The 20494-nt window shown below is 39.0% G+C and overlaps 1 protein-coding gene across 1 annotated transcript in view; it reads right to left on the bottom strand.

Annotated features, from left to right (window-relative positions):
• Positions 1–20494, bottom strand: part of ABCA13 (ATP binding cassette subfamily A member 13) — a 268723-nt gene that overhangs the window by 168283 nt on the left and 79946 nt on the right. Inside the window, exons 25-32 of the mRNA XM_065583912.1 lie at positions 19642–19755; positions 16076–16166; positions 11642–11818; positions 8520–8826; positions 7556–7670; positions 5603–5932; positions 2714–2783; positions 206–340 (exon numbers count right to left, since the gene is read on the bottom strand). Coding sequence (XP_065439984.1) covers positions 206–340; positions 2714–2783; positions 5603–5932; positions 7556–7670; positions 8520–8826; positions 11642–11818; positions 16076–16166; positions 19642–19755 — 1339 coding nt within the window. The remainder of the gene's footprint in view (positions 1–205; positions 341–2713; positions 2784–5602; positions 5933–7555; positions 7671–8519; positions 8827–11641; positions 11819–16075; positions 16167–19641; positions 19756–20494) is intronic.

Genomic DNA, 20494 nt, shown 5'->3' with positions numbered 1-20494 from the left:
ATTACAATTCCAGCCCACCAGTTAGCATCATTCACTGACCCATGAAGGTTTTCTTAGTTAGTCTCACTCCTAGCAGTAGTCATGTATTTTGCATGTCAGAAAGCCCTAACTCAGAAGCATCAAAGATTTAATATGTTTTAACTATAAAGGAATGAAAAAATACAACTCATTTGGTATTAATAAATCTACGAGTACTTGTTCTTACCAGGGATTACATTGCTGAAATACCAGCCAGCTAATAGATATAGAATTGAATCAAAGAAAATCATCCAGCAAGCCCATCCAAAGGTCATGGATCCTCCTTGTGCCAGGGGCTGGTACATGTTACTCCACTGAATGCCTAGTAATAAAAAAAGGTCAGTGCTAAATCTGTAGAGCACCACAGGTAGCAGGATCATAAACACGTCAACACCAAACACTCGAGGTATTTGAGCATTGATGGACAAAAAAAGAACAATGTTAACCACTATAATTTTAACTGAATAGAAACTAAATGTTAGGCTGCTCAGTCTCTCTGGGCAACAGCAGGTAATATTACTGCTGAGCAAATATGAAAAAACTCATCGTGGAACAGAGTTTTTAAGAAGTTTATTATTTTATTTTAGCTGTCCTTTTATTTTAGTAAAAAGAAAAAAATAAGATCACTAGGCAAAATGCTGAAAAAATATGAGAGAAGCTCTTTTTCGGCTGTTCAATAAATCAGGTATTAAGACAGTTTGCTGATACATGTAAACAAATGGTTTACAAGAGATCTGCAGCAGATTTATTTAGTTGAAACCTGCAAATCCTGACTAAATGCAATCTATTATATAGTATATATTTTATAGTAGTGCCTGATGGTGACAGCCAAAGATTGGGGCTCCAGACACTAATCATTTGAAAAATTACTTAAACTCATATTCCAGCAGGTGTATGAGGAAAGGAAGGAAAACACAAAACACTAGCAGTAGTTAGAATTCAAATGTAATACCGCTACTGTATTTCTGAATTGAAAAGTTATTCAGAAAACTAGATTATTGCACTTTCTACATAAGATCTTATAAAGATAGCCACATAGCCAGATATGTTCTTGACCTGCTTTATTGGAAACTATTTTTTTCTGGGGGGAGGGGGACATTTCTTATTTAAAAATTTCAACCAAAATATAACTTCTTTTTCTGATAGTTATTGCAAACTAGAGCTGGTGGAAAATTTGCTCTCTCTTCTGATACTTATCAGCTTGCACATAAGTAGAAAACCCTCTATCAGCAGTTGGTGCTTGAGATGGCTTCCATTCTGACAGCAAGACCATCTTGCTGTTAATAACACCAAATGAAGAAAAGATTACCTGGTTCAAAAATCCCTCCTCAGGACAATCATGAGGGTATTACACACACACACACACACACACACACACGCTAAGGTTTTCAAAACTGTTTCGAGGATTTGTACATTCAATTCCCATTAATGTTTGAAAATCTCACCATATCTTTTTTTCAATATATAAAAACAATAAAATAATACCTGACCCCAGAATGTCTTATAAGACAAAAGAGCCCAAGGTGGTTAAAATGACCTGCTGTTCCACAAACTATTACAGATTATTAGGAGTAACGTATATTCTGTAAAATGCATGGTACTATGTAATCAGAGGCATACTGCTTGATTCTGCACCCACTGAAATCACTGGTAGCATTGACACTGACTTCAATGAGCTTTGGAGCTGGCACATAGTAATCTTACTGACAATTATATTTTGCACCTATATTCTTCAGTACTGTATAAATCCAAGAATTTATTTTAGGCTGAAACGTGGGCACTACTGTTAGCAAGTAGAAACAAATACAATTTTGAAAACTATATCTTTGGCAGTATATTCATCTTTAAAAGACTTCAATAAAAAGTTTTTAATAATATAAATATATTCTTATTTTCCAAAAATTTGAACATATTTGAATTAGAGAGGAAAAATGGTGTAAAATGTTCATAAATCCAATTTTTATGAAAAATAAAGGAAAACAATTTCTGAAAGTGTCGTGTTAGGAGAAACTTATCAAGTGTCCAGAGGTAAATCAGAAAAGCAACTGCTTTTTATTAAGAGGTAAATTAAACTGAAACATCAACATGGAATCTCCTCTATACTTCGTAGCATTCCACACCTACAACTCCACCAGCAGGATACTGAGAGACAACACATTAAACCAGTGAAACACAACAGGCTAGCTCTTCAGCTAGGGTAAATAATCATAGCTCCATTGAATTTGATCTAGCAGCAGATCTGGAACTGCATCTTCAGACATTCTCACTGGCTGACAATACCCTAAGAGCAGTACCTTGTCATCTAGCAGCTTCTGAGGGTTGATTAAATCTTTCATGAATGTCACATACACTACAAAATATCAGCAATGTTCAGGGTGTGCCTGGGGCTTCCTTGCGCCAGGCATTATTAGCCCCTAGGGGGCACTGGCAGCTGCCATAATTTAGAGCAGCCTTAAGGCTTCTCTAATTTACTGCAGAAGACCATCATCATCAACCTGGTCTGGGAATCATGGAGCACAAAGGTGGTTTAAAGCTACATCTAACATCCTCCCCCTAGTCCTGAGTTGCACTGCTTGCTGAGGATCAGAGATTCTACAAAGTTTCACTTTCAAAACAAAGCAAGTGAAATAAGTTTCCAAGTTTAGTTCTTTATAAACCATGATTAAAAGAACATTTTGCTAACTAGCAATCTTACCTATTTCTTGGTTTTCAAAGAATGTAATGAAAAATACTCCTTGCCCAAAGGCAGCTGTAGACAGAAAGCACTGCAACAATAGAAAAGAAACAGGAGATGAACATAAATAAATCTCCATTAACATATTGTGTGATGTAAATAACTATTGCACTGTTCAGTGCAAACAGAGAAGCAACGGACCTTTCAGTTCTAGAAAGGCTAACAATCCAGTCTTCCACTTACCTTTTTTGAACCTGAACAATGTTTACCTGCATTTTGCAGAAATGTGCTCTCCAAATTAAAGATCATTATGTATCAGGTTATTAATATTTGAAGGTATTATTTAACTTTACCACAATTTATGAAGCATCATAAATCCTCCATACATTGCAAATATATAATGCATAACATTGGAAAAGTGGCTAATGCAATTTATTTTCTGTAGTAAGTGACTGACTCTAGAATTCACAAGAGGCAGGCTGATGGAACACACATTATACTATACACTGGGCAGCTATTCTATTGCAAGGAAATAACATTTTATTTCCAGTGGAGCAATATAAATTGGGCCATACTGCAGCAGAAAAGTACAAAATGGAAAATGACTAACTTCAGGGATGTAATGTAACAAGGATGGAAGAATTATGGTAAATTGAAAAATCACTAACCAGCATCAGAGGGAACTAAATCATTACTAAATACTGATAAAATATATGCATTGTTGTATGAAAAAAGTTCTAAAGTTTCAGAGTCTGCTCTTGGAGATGACTTGTATTCTAAAGTAAGTCAATCCAATATGTTTCACAGTGTTTAAAACAGAAAGGCAAAATTCTGCCAGGGGCCTGGAAAACAAGTATAACCTGCCTCTCTCAAACACACATCACTACAGATGTAGACCCCTGATCAGGCAAAGGCTTATATACATGCTTATCTTCATGCACTGTGAATAGTTCTGTTGGCTTAAAATAAGCACACGGATAAGGCTTTGCAGGAAGAGAATACACAATGTGTAGGCAGTGTATTTAAATATACAAATGTATTATAGCAGTGTCTGGAGGCCCTGAGCAGGATCCATTGTGTCAAGCACATTTAAAAAAAAACAGCCCCTGCCTCTAAGAGCTTATGGCATTCTCATACGATGAAAAGACAGCTGGATAATACAAGAATATGGTGGGGAGGACAAGGTAAACATTGAAACAACCGAGGTAGCGCTCTCAGCCTACCCCATGAAAAACGTGGTCTGGAATGATGGATACCTGCTGTGTGAGCAAGGGCCTGATCCAGTTCCCATTCTAGTCAACAGGAGACTTAGAACTCATCAATCAGAATCTGAATGGGTAAATATGTATTCAATAGCATAAAAGTTGAATGTGTGCAGCTGGCAGCTCTATGCGTAGCAAATATCCGAGTATAACATACTATTCAACCCTAAACATTGATCTATCGCATTTCTGGTTTGTTTTGCCCTATTTACAGTGTTACTTAGATTATGATATACACAGAATTAAACATTTTATTTTGCAGGTATGGAATGAACAAGAGCTTAATGGTGGGTAAAAGGGTTTTTTTACTGATATTAAAAATGTTAAAAATACTGTAAAATTCTGAAGAGCTTAAAAAACTGTTGTTTTGAGACAAAGTCCTAAATATATTTAAGGAAGTGCAATGTTTGCATAAGCTGTTTTTGCTACTTGCATTAATGTTCAAGAAATTTACAGGCATACATTCAGGATATTCTTAATGGAAGTTAAGGTACCTTCTTGTCTCCATTGGGCCTCAGCTGGAGAATAACAGACGCATATTTGGACGCACACCTGCAGTGTTTGCACAGACATAGCACAGATTCCCTTCACTCTGTGTGTTCATCAATGAACACTTTTGAACTACACTACTGTTGAGTTTAATATTAAATTACAACTGGTGTTCATTGTATAGTAGCGTTCTATTTGTTTTTCCTCTGTGGAGAGGATTAGGTATATCAAATAAAAAAGAGGAATCTTAAAGCATAGTAGTAGGGTTTGTTTGCTCGCTTGTTTGTTTTCCTTGAACGAAGACATTAGAATTGGAAGGAGGTCAGGTGAGCTAACATAGCTGTGATCCTAACTTGACAGTACATCCAGAATAAGGAATACTTATTTGGAGAATACAGCTACAGGAGAACAAACATTGCTTAGATCAGACCTTATCAGAGATTCATCGTGACAAAAGGAGGATGCTTTGCAGAGCACAGCAAAACACAAAGCAGAGGATAGGAAAATACCACCTAGGAACTCTAAACAGATAATGTGGTAAAGTAGTTCATGAATAGGTGTTTGAATCATAATTTATACTGTAGACTAGTGAACATAAAACAAATTATGAAACTTGATTTTCAATAGTAGAATTTTAAAGGGAATCTCATTCCTCTCCTCATACATCATACTCTCTACAAAGAGCAGGATGTGCAGTATGCATTCTTCAGATCTGTTTGTCTTGTAGTTGTATTTTAAACAAAGGAGCGATTTCTACAGTTCACTGGTAAGTTTTATACTCATTTTTCTGCCCAGGATAGCCACTAATCCTATGATGGGATGTCATCCACTATTTGAGAGAACATTAATTTTCCAAACTAGTCTTTTTTTGTAAAAATAAGTCTGTAAGAATGTATCTTTTTCTATCATGCATGCTGCATTGGAAATATGGAGCCTTATGCTTTCGATAGGGTTCTGTCAATTTCTTTGAACACTGATTTTAGATTCCACTCTTTTGTGGAAAGCACCTCGACTGGTTTTCTATCTAGGAAAGCCATGCAACTTCAGTGAGATGTAAGAGCAAAGTAGGAACCTCTGGACAGGATAATGAGAGGATTTGCTAAAGGTCACATAATTATGGAAATGAATCAATCAACAGTTTTTAAAAAGAAATACTTACTGTAATGATCTGGAGGGCAAAGCTAAGTTGGTTCTCCAGGACCAACAAAACTATGTAAGGTAAAAAGCTGATCACATATATAAGGCTGGCACAGAGAGCTGCTGTATTGGCACTGCTAAAAAATGCACCCAACAGGTAGCTTAGCATAACAACCGCAACTCCAAAATCGAGGAGGAAGAGGAAGACTAGGAAGCCATCACTGTACACAAAGATGCCGCTAACTTTTAAAATGATGACCAGAGCACAGCTACTTATAATGAGGACAATGACATTCTCCAGAAACCAGGCCAGGAAGTGAATGGCAGGATTCACACCCATTGTCTTCATATACTACAAGAGCAGAGAGACATTTTATAATTAGTCACAACTTTAAAAAAAAAATTAACCATCAAGAGATATGCACTAGCCTCCCAAGTGATCACATAATCCTATTATCCTTACCCCGTGTTATACTTTTCCCATTCTCTCGTCATGTGCTGTTAACTCCTTCTGTTGCTCTCATCTTAATTTAAGGTCCAATTCTGTAGACACTTGCTTTTGAGCATAATGCATATGGGTAACCTATTGACTCCAAAGGGACTATGCACATTCATCAGCAAGTGTTTGAAGGATCAGACACTTAGATTGTAACCTCTCTTGGGTAGAGAAGCCACCTCTATTCTTTCAAGTGCCGTACACTTGTATGTCACTACTATAAAATAACAGTAGTAATATAAAAGCACTATGCATGACTATGAATGATTATCAGAGACTAAGACTAAAAGTGCTATGCAAAAAAAAAATTAGAATATCGTAAAAATATGAAACACTTCCTTTCCTTTATTTTTGCTGTTTTCTTGCTGAACTTAAAGGCAATTTCTGAATAGAAAATTTGTTATTTCCCATCCAGAAATGAATTTGGGGAAATTTACAATTTTGCCTATCGCAAAATTTTGCAAAGGTGATAGGAAAAAAGGACAAATTTTTACCATGAACTAATCTTTTGCATACATTCGTGAAACTCTCAGATTTAACATTGCTCATATGGCCAGAAATAATTGTCATATGTATCTGAGCCCACCATTCTAAAAAAAACAAAACAAAACACTTTTTTAGGATTATATTACACTACTTCTCTAGTGTTTTTCCAAAAGTCACCTTGAAAACATTGGTGAGTTATTAATTAAAACACCTCTGCAAAGTAGATAAGCCCTATTTTACACATTGGAAAACCAAAGTCTAGAGATGTTAAATGTTTTGCTCAAGGTCAAACAGGAAGTCTTCAGCAGAACCTAGAATAGCATCTGAATTCTTGTGAGTTAAGTGTTGTTATATCCATACCTAAAATATGTGGCTTTAAAGGTCTCAATCCTGCAAAACGCTGAGCACCTCCTGAGTGCCATAAACTTGTCTCCTTGACTTCAATTTTAGCTGTGATTATTTGTCTAAGTAACTGTTATGCCTTTATTTTCTCTGTGTACTTTAAATACCTAAAGACTAAAATCCCCAGCCACTTTTACTCAGGTCAGGGTACCTCAAGGAGACCCTACTTTTCTTGTTTTGTTGTTCTCCTAATCTAAAATAAAAGGTCATTCTGAATGAAAGTAAGTGGTTGCTCTTTGAGGATGGATAAACATAACAGAAATGGAAGGCATTCAGCACCAGGGAAGACTGGGATCTCTATCTGCAAGACTTGTTTCAAAGAAAGGTGCTCAGGTTTAAATTTCATAATTCTGTCATTCACTGCTCTCCTTTATTTCAACAGAGATAAATCTCTGAAGACCAATGGGACTCCAAGCAATATCCCTGTGAATCTGATTTGGCAGCTGGAACTCAGATTAAGAGCCCAGGAGAGAGTGAAAGACAAAGTAGATGCATTATTATCCACAAAATCATTTCTCCTAAAGTTTAATGTGCATTTTCGGTATACCCCTCTAAACCAGTTTTACAGTCAAAGGCTCAGCTAACTATTACCTCTTCAAGATGAATTTCCCGCTCATAAACCAGTTTTCGGACCATGCCAGCAACAGATACCATCCATGCTAACATCATTATGAGTGGAAAAAAGAAACCAATATTGTTCAAGAACCTGTTCAAGCAAAAATATGTGTGTAAGACTCAAAGGAGAAAGATGCAGAAGTAGAAAGTTAATATTTTAATACTCAGAAAATATTACAATATATAAACAATGATTGAGGATGTGATTTTACTCAAGTCTAGTAACAATACTTTTTTTTGCTGCTACTAGTTAAACATACGCACTATAATTTAATGGTAAAATATAGGATCAGTGGAACCTGTAAAGTGTATCTCCAAGACAGTGACACTCTATTTGTAGTGAAGAAGAATAAAAGTCCCAAATTATTTTAATGTTTTGCAAGGTGCTAATTGCAAATAAAGATATTTGGAGTGCCTGTTATGTTTACAAGGCAAATTTTGCTCGTGTTTCTGGCTTGCATTTCAGTTATCTACTTTTATCTTTTGCTTGTATAAACTAAACACTAAATCCCCATTGCAAACCAATGGACAGATTCTCAGCCTCTGTGATCCATAATAGAGGGGAGAAATCGCACAGGAGCTGGTTTCTGCTGCCTGATCATTGAGCTAGTCCTAAGCTAGCTCCAGCCCCAGTGTAATTTGGAACATCCTTTGGGCTGCTGTAAAGTACACATGCTGCTAAGAGTTTCCAAAGGGGGCTGTCTGCCATGTAGGAATTGCTTAGTGAGCTTTTACCATATCCTCTTCTCCCCCTATTCCTTCTGCCAAGAATAGCAGAATGAGATGCATAGGAGCCAACCACACTGGTTCTATGCCATAATGGGGCAATCACCAGTTAGGGAGATCTGGCAGCTTTCCAACCCCTTTGTATAGCTCAGCCAGATCACAACCACACTATTGAGAGTGCTGCACTAGGTTCAAAAGCAGGGTGTTTACTTACAGGTCACTGGTGTGGCATGGATATGGCATAGCTTGCACTTGTATTTCTGGCTCAGAGGCATCTGCTCCAGCGTGTACTGCAATGATGGCTCTTTCAATCATGTCTTGAAGTGGAACGAAGATGTGATTGTATTTGAACCCGTCACCTGGCAGGTTTGGGGGATGGGATTTCCACATTGGGTTTTTTAGCAGATCTGTTCTCATGCTGTACAGAACGCTAGTTCTAATTGTATATGAAATGTGTTGTGGGGGGTGGCTAGCAGAATCTTCTCTGCGTCTCCTTTTACTTGAGGTGTTGAATATAATACCTGATCAAAGAATGGAAAACAAAATCAAGAAGGTGTTTCATGGATTGGAAATAAAGCTGTGTGAATAACTGATTTTTATCACTATCCATTCTGAAAAAAAAAATTGTTTTTTGTTTTTTGGGGTTTTTTTAACCCAAAACAAAAAAATTTGGCAAACCAAAAAGTTTTAAAAAAAATTATTTCAGGTCAAACAAAATATGGTGTTAAAACTTTTTAACATTATATATATATATTTCAAGTATATTTCTAAAAAGATGTTTTGAATCAAAAAATCAAAATGTTTCATTATGAAAATGTCAAAATAATTTCAATTTTTTAATTTTTTTTTAACCATGACTTGAAAACTGACACATTTACAAAATGTTTCAGCCAACAAGAATTTGGTTTTTTAGCCAAAAAAATCTTTCATCTGGAAAATTTTGTCCAACTGTAATTGGAAATGCTACAGATTTTATATTCCTGTCTTTTTTGTGTCCTGTGTTTTATGTTTGCGCTAGGATGCTGCCAATGAACAGTCAGTCATCCATCTTCAAAAAGGCCACATTGTCTTCTTGTAAAGAATGTGGTATTGGTATATTACTTCCTTGTATTGTAAACCTGAGATTCGTGCTGGTGGGATTCCAGCACGGAAACATGAAATCCTTCATGTCTAAAAAAAAATACATTGGGTGGTGAATATAACTACCAGATGGCACTTTTGACTGTTAATGTTAAGACAGTCAAAGAGCTCGATATTTTATCTCAGTACTCAGCCTTCTAAGATCTAAAATTACCCTCTTTTCTGTGGGCCTGAGAAAAATCTTAAGAAAAACTTCCTTGTACTTTGTCCTCTAGAACTTGTTCTCCAGACTTGCTTTATTTTTAATTAAAATGTTCCCATTCCTGGGCCAAACTCTAAAGTCCTTAATTAGGCAAAACATGCAATGAATTTGGCCATCTGAGGCTTGGTCTACACTTAAACATTAGATCGACTCAGCTATGTCACCCCGGGTTATGAAAAATTTTGCACCCTGAACAATGTAGCTAGGTCAACTTAACCCCCGATATAGATGCAGCAAGATCAATGAAAGATTTCTTCTGTCAACCTACCTGCAGCCTCTCCGAGGTACCCCTTCCATTGATGTAGGAAGCATCTATACTACGGCACTACAGCAGCATCACCATTGCTGTGCCACTATAGTTTAGACAAAACTTTGGAATAATACTTCATGGACTGGGGAGTATTCTTCAGAGGTTGATTTTAAAATTCCTCAATCCTGAATTTCAGGCAAAGAGCATATGGAATAACTTGCTTTGCCATAATGATGTTTGCCAAAATTAATATTGTAGATTACCCTCTAACAGTGTAAGAGGGATATGGGTAAACCCTCTTTCTGAAGCTGGAAAGATGAAGTCAGACAAAGTACCAATAGACTAGGCTCCTCCTATCTCTATTACTCTGATATATTTTCCTTCTTGATTAAGAGAAAAAAGTTGCCCTTGTCTTCTTTTAAAAGGTGTGATGGGATATACAAACCACACACTGGGCAACAAGGGATTAAGGAGCTGCTCTGGGCTCAGCCAGCCCTATCCCACCACACCTCCAAGAGAGTCACAGGCTGGAGGGGAAGCTAAAAGGTAGCAGAACAGCTCACTTGTGGAAAAGCCAGGGAAGACCAAGGACCTCTACCTTGCAGCTCTTAGGAAAGGCAAGATCTCACCTATCAGCACCTGCCTGAAGGCCCCCCCTGGAGGGAAGGGAGGACCTGCTTTTGATAGATTATGTAACATGCGCTAGATCACACAGCTTATCCGTGGCAGAACTGGGAATAGACCTAGATCATCTGAGTACTAGTCTCGTGTCTAGATTTTAATTGGTCTCACCCCCATCTCTGCTTTACCCTGACTTCTCTTATAACGCTCATGAGTCCTGAGGCCTTCAATGCAGAATTTAGTCAAATGCAGAAATTAAATTTCTTTTTAAATGGATACAAAACTAGCCACATTGAAGTCACTGGCAAAGCATCTATTGACTTAAATGGGGCCAGGATTTCACTCGCCTCTCTAGTAAGTGCTACATACCGGGAGGGAACATTTCAGGCAGGGAAAAGAAATTTCTACAATGATGAATGACTGCTCTCCTGTTTCCTCTTACGGCCTTATCAGCACAACAGGCAGATTTCCAGCAGTGGAGGAGGCATTTTAAGGAGGTGGGACAGAGACGTGAGCAGAAGAAACAATAGAACTTGCTCAAGAATTAACTTAGTCTGAGTAAATGAGCTGATTTGAAAGTTACCTTCCTAGGCAAACAGGCTTCCTACAAAGATTAATTTTCTTAACTCTCTTCTGCAACCCCAAAGGATATCAAATTTAAAAATCAGAGGAGGAAAAACTAGGTGATGCGGTCTTAAAAAAACAACAAAGTAACCTCATTTTTATATTTTGTTTTCAAGCCTTTTCATTCTATGGCCTCATTCCACTCTTGCTGTATATTATATTACTATCTGTTGTTCCTGGTATCATATTTATTAGGTATAACTGACTCCAGGGATTTGTTTAGTAGTGATTCCTCACTTATAATAGCAATATCACTAGTTTTTATTGCTTGCATTACAGTGTTCAAGAATCACGCGTATATTTTTATCAGGCAAATGTGCTTTTTTTCTTTTTTCTTTTTTATTGGGTTTGTACCATATGTGTTTTCTATGTGTTTATTAAGCCCTGTCTTCCTGGCTGCCATGTCACTGAAGCACCCTTGTAACAGGGAAATATGGGAATGATCATTTTATGAAGTCAGGGGTTTCTTGTCAGTACGTATTTTAAATGAGATACTTACTTGCCAAGAAATTATTTTGTTGCATGAGCTCTTGTGCCTTCGCCTCCAATTTCTCCACAGATTCAAGATGCTGGAAGCGATCCAGTAACACACAGGAGGAGATATTTACCATGAGCTGTGCCAATAGGTTAATCTGCTCAGTCACCGAGTTATTGAGCATTTTCTCCATCATAGGCTCTGAGAAGAGTAAACAGATTGGGAACTATTAGTTTCAAAGCAGCATAAAGAAGTCAGAGCCATGCTTTCTTGTAACTGTATTGTAGAAACATAAAATTATTTGTAAAATATCATTTAAAAGGGGAAATTTTCAGAAGTGCCTAGGAAATTGAGGAGCACAAGTACAACGTTGTAGGACTATGCTCTTAAATCCCATAGATGCATAAAGTCCCCCCAACATTCCATTCCAGTGCAGTGAGAATGCTATGGGTATCCCAATTTTTGAAAGATTACCTTGACCATGAGATAAAAGAACAGTGAATTTTATGGGCCAGATTCACCCCTACAGATACCAATTCCATCCCCTTGCTCTTGGGAGAGCAAATGTACAGGAGAGTGACTATCATGGGAGAGCCAGAAGAGTTTCCATCTGCGGAGAAGGTCAGATTTGAAGTCCACACAGGACTTTATAAGAGTCATAAGGCAGGGGCTGCCCACACAAGGCCTGTCCTCCAGTTTCTACTTGAGCCCAGTTCCAAACCCGGTCCTTGGTGTAACTAGGTATTCTTCATCTGGTACTTCTGTGAGGAGGATGGGTGAAAGGGATGTGTCTGCCTGAAAGCGGGCTTGTACTCCCTTCTTAGACTACTCAGCGGAGAGAGGACAGCCTGCTTTGATTCTGCAGCATTTTCTGCCACTATCTTATCTAGCTTTTCTCCAAAGAGGAGAGATCCCATGAACAAAGAGGAGCATAGGACTTGCTTGGAGGGAGCATCTACCTTCCCGGGGCAAAATCACATATGCTTCCTGGCTGTGGAGTTGGAAGTCATAGCCCGGGCTGAGAATTTCATTGCCTCAAACTTCTCAGGATGGAAAAAATATATATATTTGTTGCATTTATCCCAAGTCCTACTCAGATTTGGAGCCTGAGAGCTCTCTTCCTCCACAGAGGAAGAGGAGTCTGAGTCAGAGGATGAGTACCTTTTGGACTTTTTCTTCCCCATTTTATTCTTCTGGGGCTTTTTTGACGTTTCAGCATGCTTTGCAGGCATTACCACCCAGCTGTGGCCAGAGTGTAATCTTCTGTGACTTGCCTTGTGCAGAGTCTAGAGCTCTCTAGAAACTTCTCCATCTAAGTCTTCCCCTTCGGGGTCCCTCTCCTCCAGAGCAGGAGATGGGGTCTCATTATCAGCACTCCCTGATTCAAATTGGGAAGGACAGGGGCTGGATATGAGCGCTGCTACTCTTCCCAAGGTGCTCGAGACCCATTTCAAGATTGGGGGGGGGAGGGTGTGACAGCCCTGCTGAGGTCTAATCTGTGGTTCTGGGTCATTCCAGGACTTACCGCCTGGGTCATCTGGATGAAGCCCTCCTCCTCCTCCTCCTCAAATCCTGTCCTTTTCTGTTCTGGGTCTCCTGGTTGGGTTTTCTTCGGTGGAGTCATGGCTATTTGTGGAGGTAGAGGCCCCAACATGCCTGTCCCAGCTAGGGTCAGGTAACTGGGGGCAGGCTGGGCATAATTTGCCCTCTGTCAAGCCTGGGAAAACTCCCTCACCTATAGAGCACCTGTTGGACTTTGCCCAGTGCTTGCTCAGCTGCTCAGCCAGGCCTGAAAGGGGATGGAGGAGCTCAGCAGGGAGATACTGCAGGAGAGGTGCTGGGTGGCTGTAACCACAACACTGAACAAACCCTGTACCAGGAAAGAGGCTTGGAACAAAGAAAAAGCTTGTTACTGCCCCCAAAATGGTTAGAAAATCATAAAGGCAAAAGGAAAAGGTGGGAGCAAATTAACTACCACTTGACTGCTGCCATGGAAGCAGAAGATCTGGCAGCATGCAGGAGAAAGAGGTGTGGCCAGCACACGCTGTGCTGCAGCTGGGAAGCACCTCCAGAAACTGCAGAGAGTGGATGGGATCAGCCCAGTTGTAATAGAATTGTGGGAGACGCTGGGCTGCAGAAATCCCTGGTTTGGAGGCCCTCTGAGCATTAGTGATGTTTGGATCTGGAACTTCACAGTTGGCCTCGCTCTAAAAATGAGCTTCCATCAAAAACAGGAGTATGAACATCCTCAACCTTTGGAGGAGTTCAGATCTGCATATAATTTTTGTGGATTGTGCTAATCATATTGGAAAGAATAATCACAACAATGGGTTTACAGCACGGGGCAATTTTAACTCAAAACAATTCTTACTCCAATTGGATTTAACAGAAACTTGTGAGGAAAGTCTAACACATCCACAAAACTAGCTGATCTCCCAGTGAATAATTATTCACATTTGAGGAGTGAAAAATAGGTACTGGGAGGTCCAATATGAGCTTCCAGCTTCTTAAAAGCTTTAAAAAAAACATTTGAGTGTTTAATCCTTAAAAACATTAGGTGATGAGTTGACTTGGTAAGAGTCATTAACTCATTAACATAAGATTGGAACTCAGTGCACCTGAGTGATCGCACAGCAGGTATTGCAATGGGAAAGCAGAGAAGCAGAAATGCACTAAACTGATCTGGATGAACGGCAGGACTGTTAGTGAAGAAGGGATGAACAAGGATCAGGAAGAGAGGCAGTTGTGAGACGAGACAATGAAACAGACGTACTAAGAATCAGAAGGCAAGCCAGTATCAATGGAATGGATTCAGAAGGAACACAAGCAATGGAACAGGAGTGAGGATACCAGACAAATATCTACTGTTTTACTCAACAGGAAGGCACAGAAGAAATATATATAGTATTATTGGTTTTGTAGCATCTTAGGGCCTAGAATATTCCTAATACTAGTAACCTAACACTAACAGGGTTAAGCATACATGTATGTCACCAGAGATTTTTCCCCTAGGTGATCTTTAGAAGACCTTATTTTGAATAATACATCAATTTTTAAAATTTTCTCTTACAACTTAATCATTTAAATATTTGAGCATGAGAAATATCAACTGACTTGCTACGTGCTTGGAATATTGCATAATTAAATGTTTCTGTAAGTAAAAGCAATATTTCACAAGCTGCATAATTTACACGGAACTAACACATCTAAATATATAAAAAGGTAAAATCCTTGGGGAAGTTTCAGAACTTATTAAATAAAATATCCTCACCTACATTTTTCTTCAAATAACTTAATGATACTAAGACAGCAAACTTTGCACAGCTATTTCTGGTACTTACTTTCTGCTTTGTTACTTACCTTAGAGTCAGTCTTGTAAGGTTCTGAGCCAATTTTCATTGGACTTCGCTGAAGGTGAAGGCATTTAGCACCTCTGAGGAGGCACACAGAACCTTACAGAATCAGGTACTTTTTCTGCAGTTTCTGCTACAGAATCAAACGCCCAAGAAACACTATGGTCCTGATCCCAAGAGGTAATAAGACTTGCAAGTAGAGTGGGTTGAGAATTTTTCAGTGAAACTTTTGGGTGTCAGAGAATGCCGATTCATTGAAACAGTTTCTTGGAATTTCTGTTCATAACCAGAATAGCCCAGTGGTTAAGGCCCTCACCTGGATCAAGTCCCTGCTCCAAACCAGTCAGATTTGAACCTAGGTCTCCTACATGCAAGGTGAGTGCTCCAACCACCAAATGATACAGTCGGTCTCTTCCTCTCTGACCCAATGGATATTTTCCTATTTATTCAAAATGGATCAGCCCCAACAAGCAAAAGTGAAAGAATGACTGCAAATCAGGCAGAGTAGGCCCTTGAACCTGGGTTGTCCACATCCCAGATAAGTGCCCTGGCCATCAGGCTTATTGACTATCCTATGTCGCTCACGTTTTTACATGAAATATTTCAAACTATCTCATTTTCATTCCAACGTGGAATAGAAACAAATGTCAGACCCTCAGATTTTGTTGTGAAACAGAATCCTTGTTTTACACTCAGCCCCACTTGCCACTCTCATTTGGATCAACAAAAGTTGTGGGTCTTCAGCTCTTGAAAGGATCAGGCCCATAATGTGGGAAAGAACTGGATTCAAATTATTTATAAAATAAGGGAATTGCTATTTTAAAGATATTAATCTTTATCTGTTAGTGAAATGGATGGATTTTACTTGTATGGACATTAGGCAAGATGCAGCAAAAGGAACTGCATTTCTTTACAAGATGATAAATGATCAAACAATATTAAAAATGTTTGAAACTAAAATGCGATAATTGTAAAATGTACTTTTAGTTTTCTCTAAGTAAGGCCAATGTGAATCATAACTAAGAGGTTATTATTGCTAAATTTCAGTCACACACAACGTCATGGGGATAATAAATCTTGTGTGTCTATCTGTAGATATACCTACCATACTCTTGCAGCTTTCCAATGAGATTCCCCACATCAATATTCAAGCGACTTTCAATGAAGTTCTTTATAAAACTGTTTTGGAGAGCTTCCTAAAGTAAGATAAATGATTTACAAGATAGCATCTGTGATATTCAGAGTTGCTGGATTTTTTTATATACACACACAGAGTCATAGATCTCCCTGCTCAGCCATAGATTTCCTCTGTGTGACCTTGGGCATGTCACTTGTATCTGTGCCTCAGCTCCTCATCTGTAAAAGGCCTCATGGAAGTACGAGGAGAAATACACTGAAGATTCTGAGGCAATTAGATACTACATGGATGGGAACCAAGTAAGTGCCTATGACAGATTGATATATCATACCGTAAATTTCCATCATCTTCATCTTGTTGTTTTCTTTTGTTTCCATTATTAAACCAGCACTGAGATTGTAGGCTTTTCTTAATTGGCTGTTTAAGATCAGCAAAGGGATTCCAAAAAAAAAAAAAAAAATCTGTTCATGTTGTTTCAAACTCTCCCTGGGGAACTGCTGCCCTAATCAGAATTGAGAGTTACTGGGAAATGAACCAGCATTTGGTATCTTTCAGCCCTTGCTCTCAGGGCTGAAGCCAAAGGTGTGACTATGCCTTTTCTAACATATGACAAAGAACCAAAACCCATAACCTGATGTTAGGTAGGATTCGTTAAGTGGAGAATATCGCTAACCTCTGCACATACCTTAACTAAGAGTAAAAAGATAAAAAAAAAATTTAAGATGTCCACTGTAGAAAACTTTCTATAAACTCAGCTTCAAGATTCCACATTTTAGAGGTCAATAATTTATAGCATTAGTGAGCTGACACAAGGTTTGTATGTAGTGGAAGTAAATGTAGCTCTAAAATGGCAGATACACTTCATAATGAGATGCAACTAAAGATTAGGCTTTGGGTACCAAAGAACCACTGCTAAAAACATTCACTCCTATAGACAAACCCAAGGTCAATGGGAGCTCAGGACAGTCAGGGCCTTACAGGCTCTGTCCCTTAATGGGTTGTCAATGACCAGCTCTTATAATATTATGAATTTGGCACTGACAGAATGCAGAATCATTAAGATTTACTAATTAAAATAATCCAATGCTAGACGAAAGACTTTTCAAGTGCTATCTCCTGGGTCCAATACAATCTCCCTTTCTGTACTTAGAAATATGGCAAGTTCCCAGTGGCATAGTACAGCATATCATTTAAGTGAATGTCTGTAGCACAAACATTTCACATTCCAAACTTCAGCATCAGAGTCTGAATTCTAAACACCAAGAGAATTTGATGGATTCCTGTTTCTGTGTCCTCCTGAATACTTATTTGTATTCAAATGATTTAGTGGAGACTCAAGTGAATAATTTCTCCTTTATCGCGAAGTACCCAGACACTCTGCACACTCAAAACAGAATGTATATTGTGCACTATAAACCATAATTGCGTCACCAAGCTGGCAGAATCCTGCTAATATATTTTCCTCACTGTTAGTCTTGGATACCTTTGTAAAAGTAATGGTTTCTAACAGACAACCCTCACCAGTGGAGATCTGATTCACCAGACAGGGTAGTGTATAGTGTTTGCTAACGTACTAAGGTAATACAATGGTACGGATGAGAGACGGTATCTTAAAAGGTTATTATTTTTACTTACAGGCAATTTAATGGTACTAATATGGCCCCCATCATGGTTTTATCTAAGCACCTCACAAATCTTTAGTGCATTTGTCCTCCCAACATTCTTGTAAGATAGGGATAATAGCATTGCCCTATTTTACAGATGGGGACCTGAGGCCCAGAGAGGCTCAGTGACTTGCCCCAGGTCATACAAACAGTCTCTGGAAGAGAGTAGGCTAGTGCCCTAGCCACTGGATCGTATTTCCTCTCCAATTCTGATCCCCTTGATTGAGTACAATAGCTCCTTATTTCATGGGTAACCCCATTGATTTCAGTGGGATTACTTGTGGAATAAAGTACTATTCAGCATGAACAAGAACATCAGCCTATGGCCCCTTGTACTTACATGAAAGTATGCACATGCCTAGAATAAGTACCCATACAACCTTATTGTTGTATACCTTTTCCCTTCCTCACCCCTTGTTACCCCAACTCACTGAGTCACATCTATACATTTATTGTAAATTAGCTAGGGCAGAGATCTTTCCTTTCACTTGTTCCGTAAAATACAACATTTTGGAGCATTGCATTACTAGCAGCCATACAAACTATATTATCTGGAAAATACCATCTTCAGTTTCCATGTTCATTGTCTCAATTTCTACATCTCATTTGCTCAGTTTCCAAGAAAAAGGACTAACAATCAGCTCCACGAGGCCTTTCAGGGATCGCAAGTAACATTCCTTAATTGAATCTTAATTAACAATTCTATTGTTGATGCATGAGCATCAGTTTATTCTTTCACAGCTTAATGGCTCTGCAGATGGTGAAGAGTAAAAAGTGCCAAAACTACATGTTAGTGACTAAAGAAAGAAGATATGACTTGGAAACACACAGAAAGAACTGTTAACCAGGTGCTACGTTTATGCAGTCACAGCTATTGTTGCATTTTAAACTTCCCCCATTATCCCTGTGAGAATTATGAGAATTAAGCAAATTTAAGCTGTAAAGAGTATTTAAAAACTTGCCAATTGCCTCAGATTAGCATTTCTCAAACTGGGGTCCATGGACCCCTGGGGGGTCCTTGGGCCCTGCTGATCAACTCCTCACCTTTCCTCCCTCAACTTCTCCCCCTCCCTCCCAGCACCTCCTGCACACTGGGGAACAGCTGTTTCCTTGCATGCAGGAGGCACTGGGAGGGAGGGGGAGAAGTGGGGACAGGGTGCGCTTGGGAGAGGGGGCGGAATCATGTCCAGGGCCACTGATCAACACCTCCCCCTTCCCTCCCAGTGCCTCCTGCATGCTGGGGAACAGCTGTTCAGCGGCGTGCAGGAGGCACTGGGAGAGAGGAGGAGGAGCGAGGATGGAACGTGCTCAGGGGAGGCGGAGGCAGGGAAGAGAAGGGGCAGGGGTGGAGTGGGGGCAGGGCCTGGGGTTGAGTCGGGGACCCAAAAATTTTAAATCAAAATGGGGGTCCTCGAGTTGCTAAAGTTTGAGAACCATTTAGATAAGTGACTGTTCGCCGTCGTACTATTCATTGTATTTCTAATATCACATGGTAATACTGCAGACAGGGAGGTAAATACTTATTTTAGCTGCTTTAAAACTGAAAAGATTTTCAGGACCACCCCGTTGCAGGTCTATAATCTAAAATTCAGCAGGACTTACTGTTGCAGACATATGGTCTTCAAATGCCACTCACAAGAAAAACTTGTATGTCTGTGCTGACTGTACCACCACTGCTATCCTGCAGAATTTCTGGTAATTCCTCCACCTCAGAGCCAGGACCTTTGTAAAGGCTAATCCAGAACTCCATTTCCTATAGTGATCTAGTATTTCTAGAATTACCACTTCTTTACAGGCTACTTTAATTCTTCAATTATTTGTCTCTGTGGATAGTATTGGAAAGTAGGAAGTCATCCACAATTCACCAACCTGGAGCTGATTGACCATGAGGAAGTTTTCACTGCTCTTAAAAACCCCAGACATCCTCAGCCATGCCTCAGAATAAATCTTCAGGTTGTCCACAAAACCAAATGTGTGATTAGCCTAAAGGGAGAAATGAAGCCAAGTGAAATGAAAACTGCACACAGTAATCCCGTGGAAACAGGAGCAACTAGGGTGGTTCAGATCTCCTGAAACTCCTCTGCATGTCAACTTTAATTGTCAGAAGTAAATGCATTGTGTTTCCTTTTATCTTCAAAGGAAACCAAAAATGATTTTTTTTTGTTATTCAGAGACTAACAGATCAAAGAAAAGGCTTCCTGCTGTGTTTATGTTTCCCACATGAAGAGTAATAATATACAGTTTATTTTTATATAGTGCCTTTCATAGAGGGTATCAAAATGCTTTAGTGAGAGAGCCAGTCAAAAAATAAAAGAGGTTCAAATTAAAGCCTCTTTCTCGATCACATCACCACCTATCTGGGAGGAAGAAGTGGAATATCTGGATGCAACATACAGTTCCTACAACCCTGAGGACAATTTTGGTGTTGATTGAGTCAGGGACATCTAGCATGGTCCAGTAAGGAAGAAGGCAGAATTAGGGATCTTCTCATTTGACTGTAGGGGGGAGCAGTCAATTCCTTTCCTTCTGCCCTCACCCAAGCATGGGCTCTGAATGACAGAAGAGTGAATAATGCACATTCTAGTATGAATTTTTAGGAAGTCGGCGGTAAAAAACGATAAACATTCAGTTTTCACAAACATGGATGGTTTCTCCAAATACAAATGGGTCATGAATAACATGACTTCACAATCACAACGACTCAATCTTGGTGATTTTATTC

This window comes from Chrysemys picta, chromosome 2 (genome assembly GCF_011386835.1).
Source record: "Chrysemys picta bellii isolate R12L10 chromosome 2, ASM1138683v2, whole genome shotgun sequence".
Lineage (NCBI taxonomy): Eukaryota > Metazoa > Chordata > Testudines > Emydidae > Chrysemys > Chrysemys picta.
The sequence above is the reverse complement of the archived record's forward strand: the minus strand, read 5'-3'. Positions and strand labels throughout refer to the sequence as shown.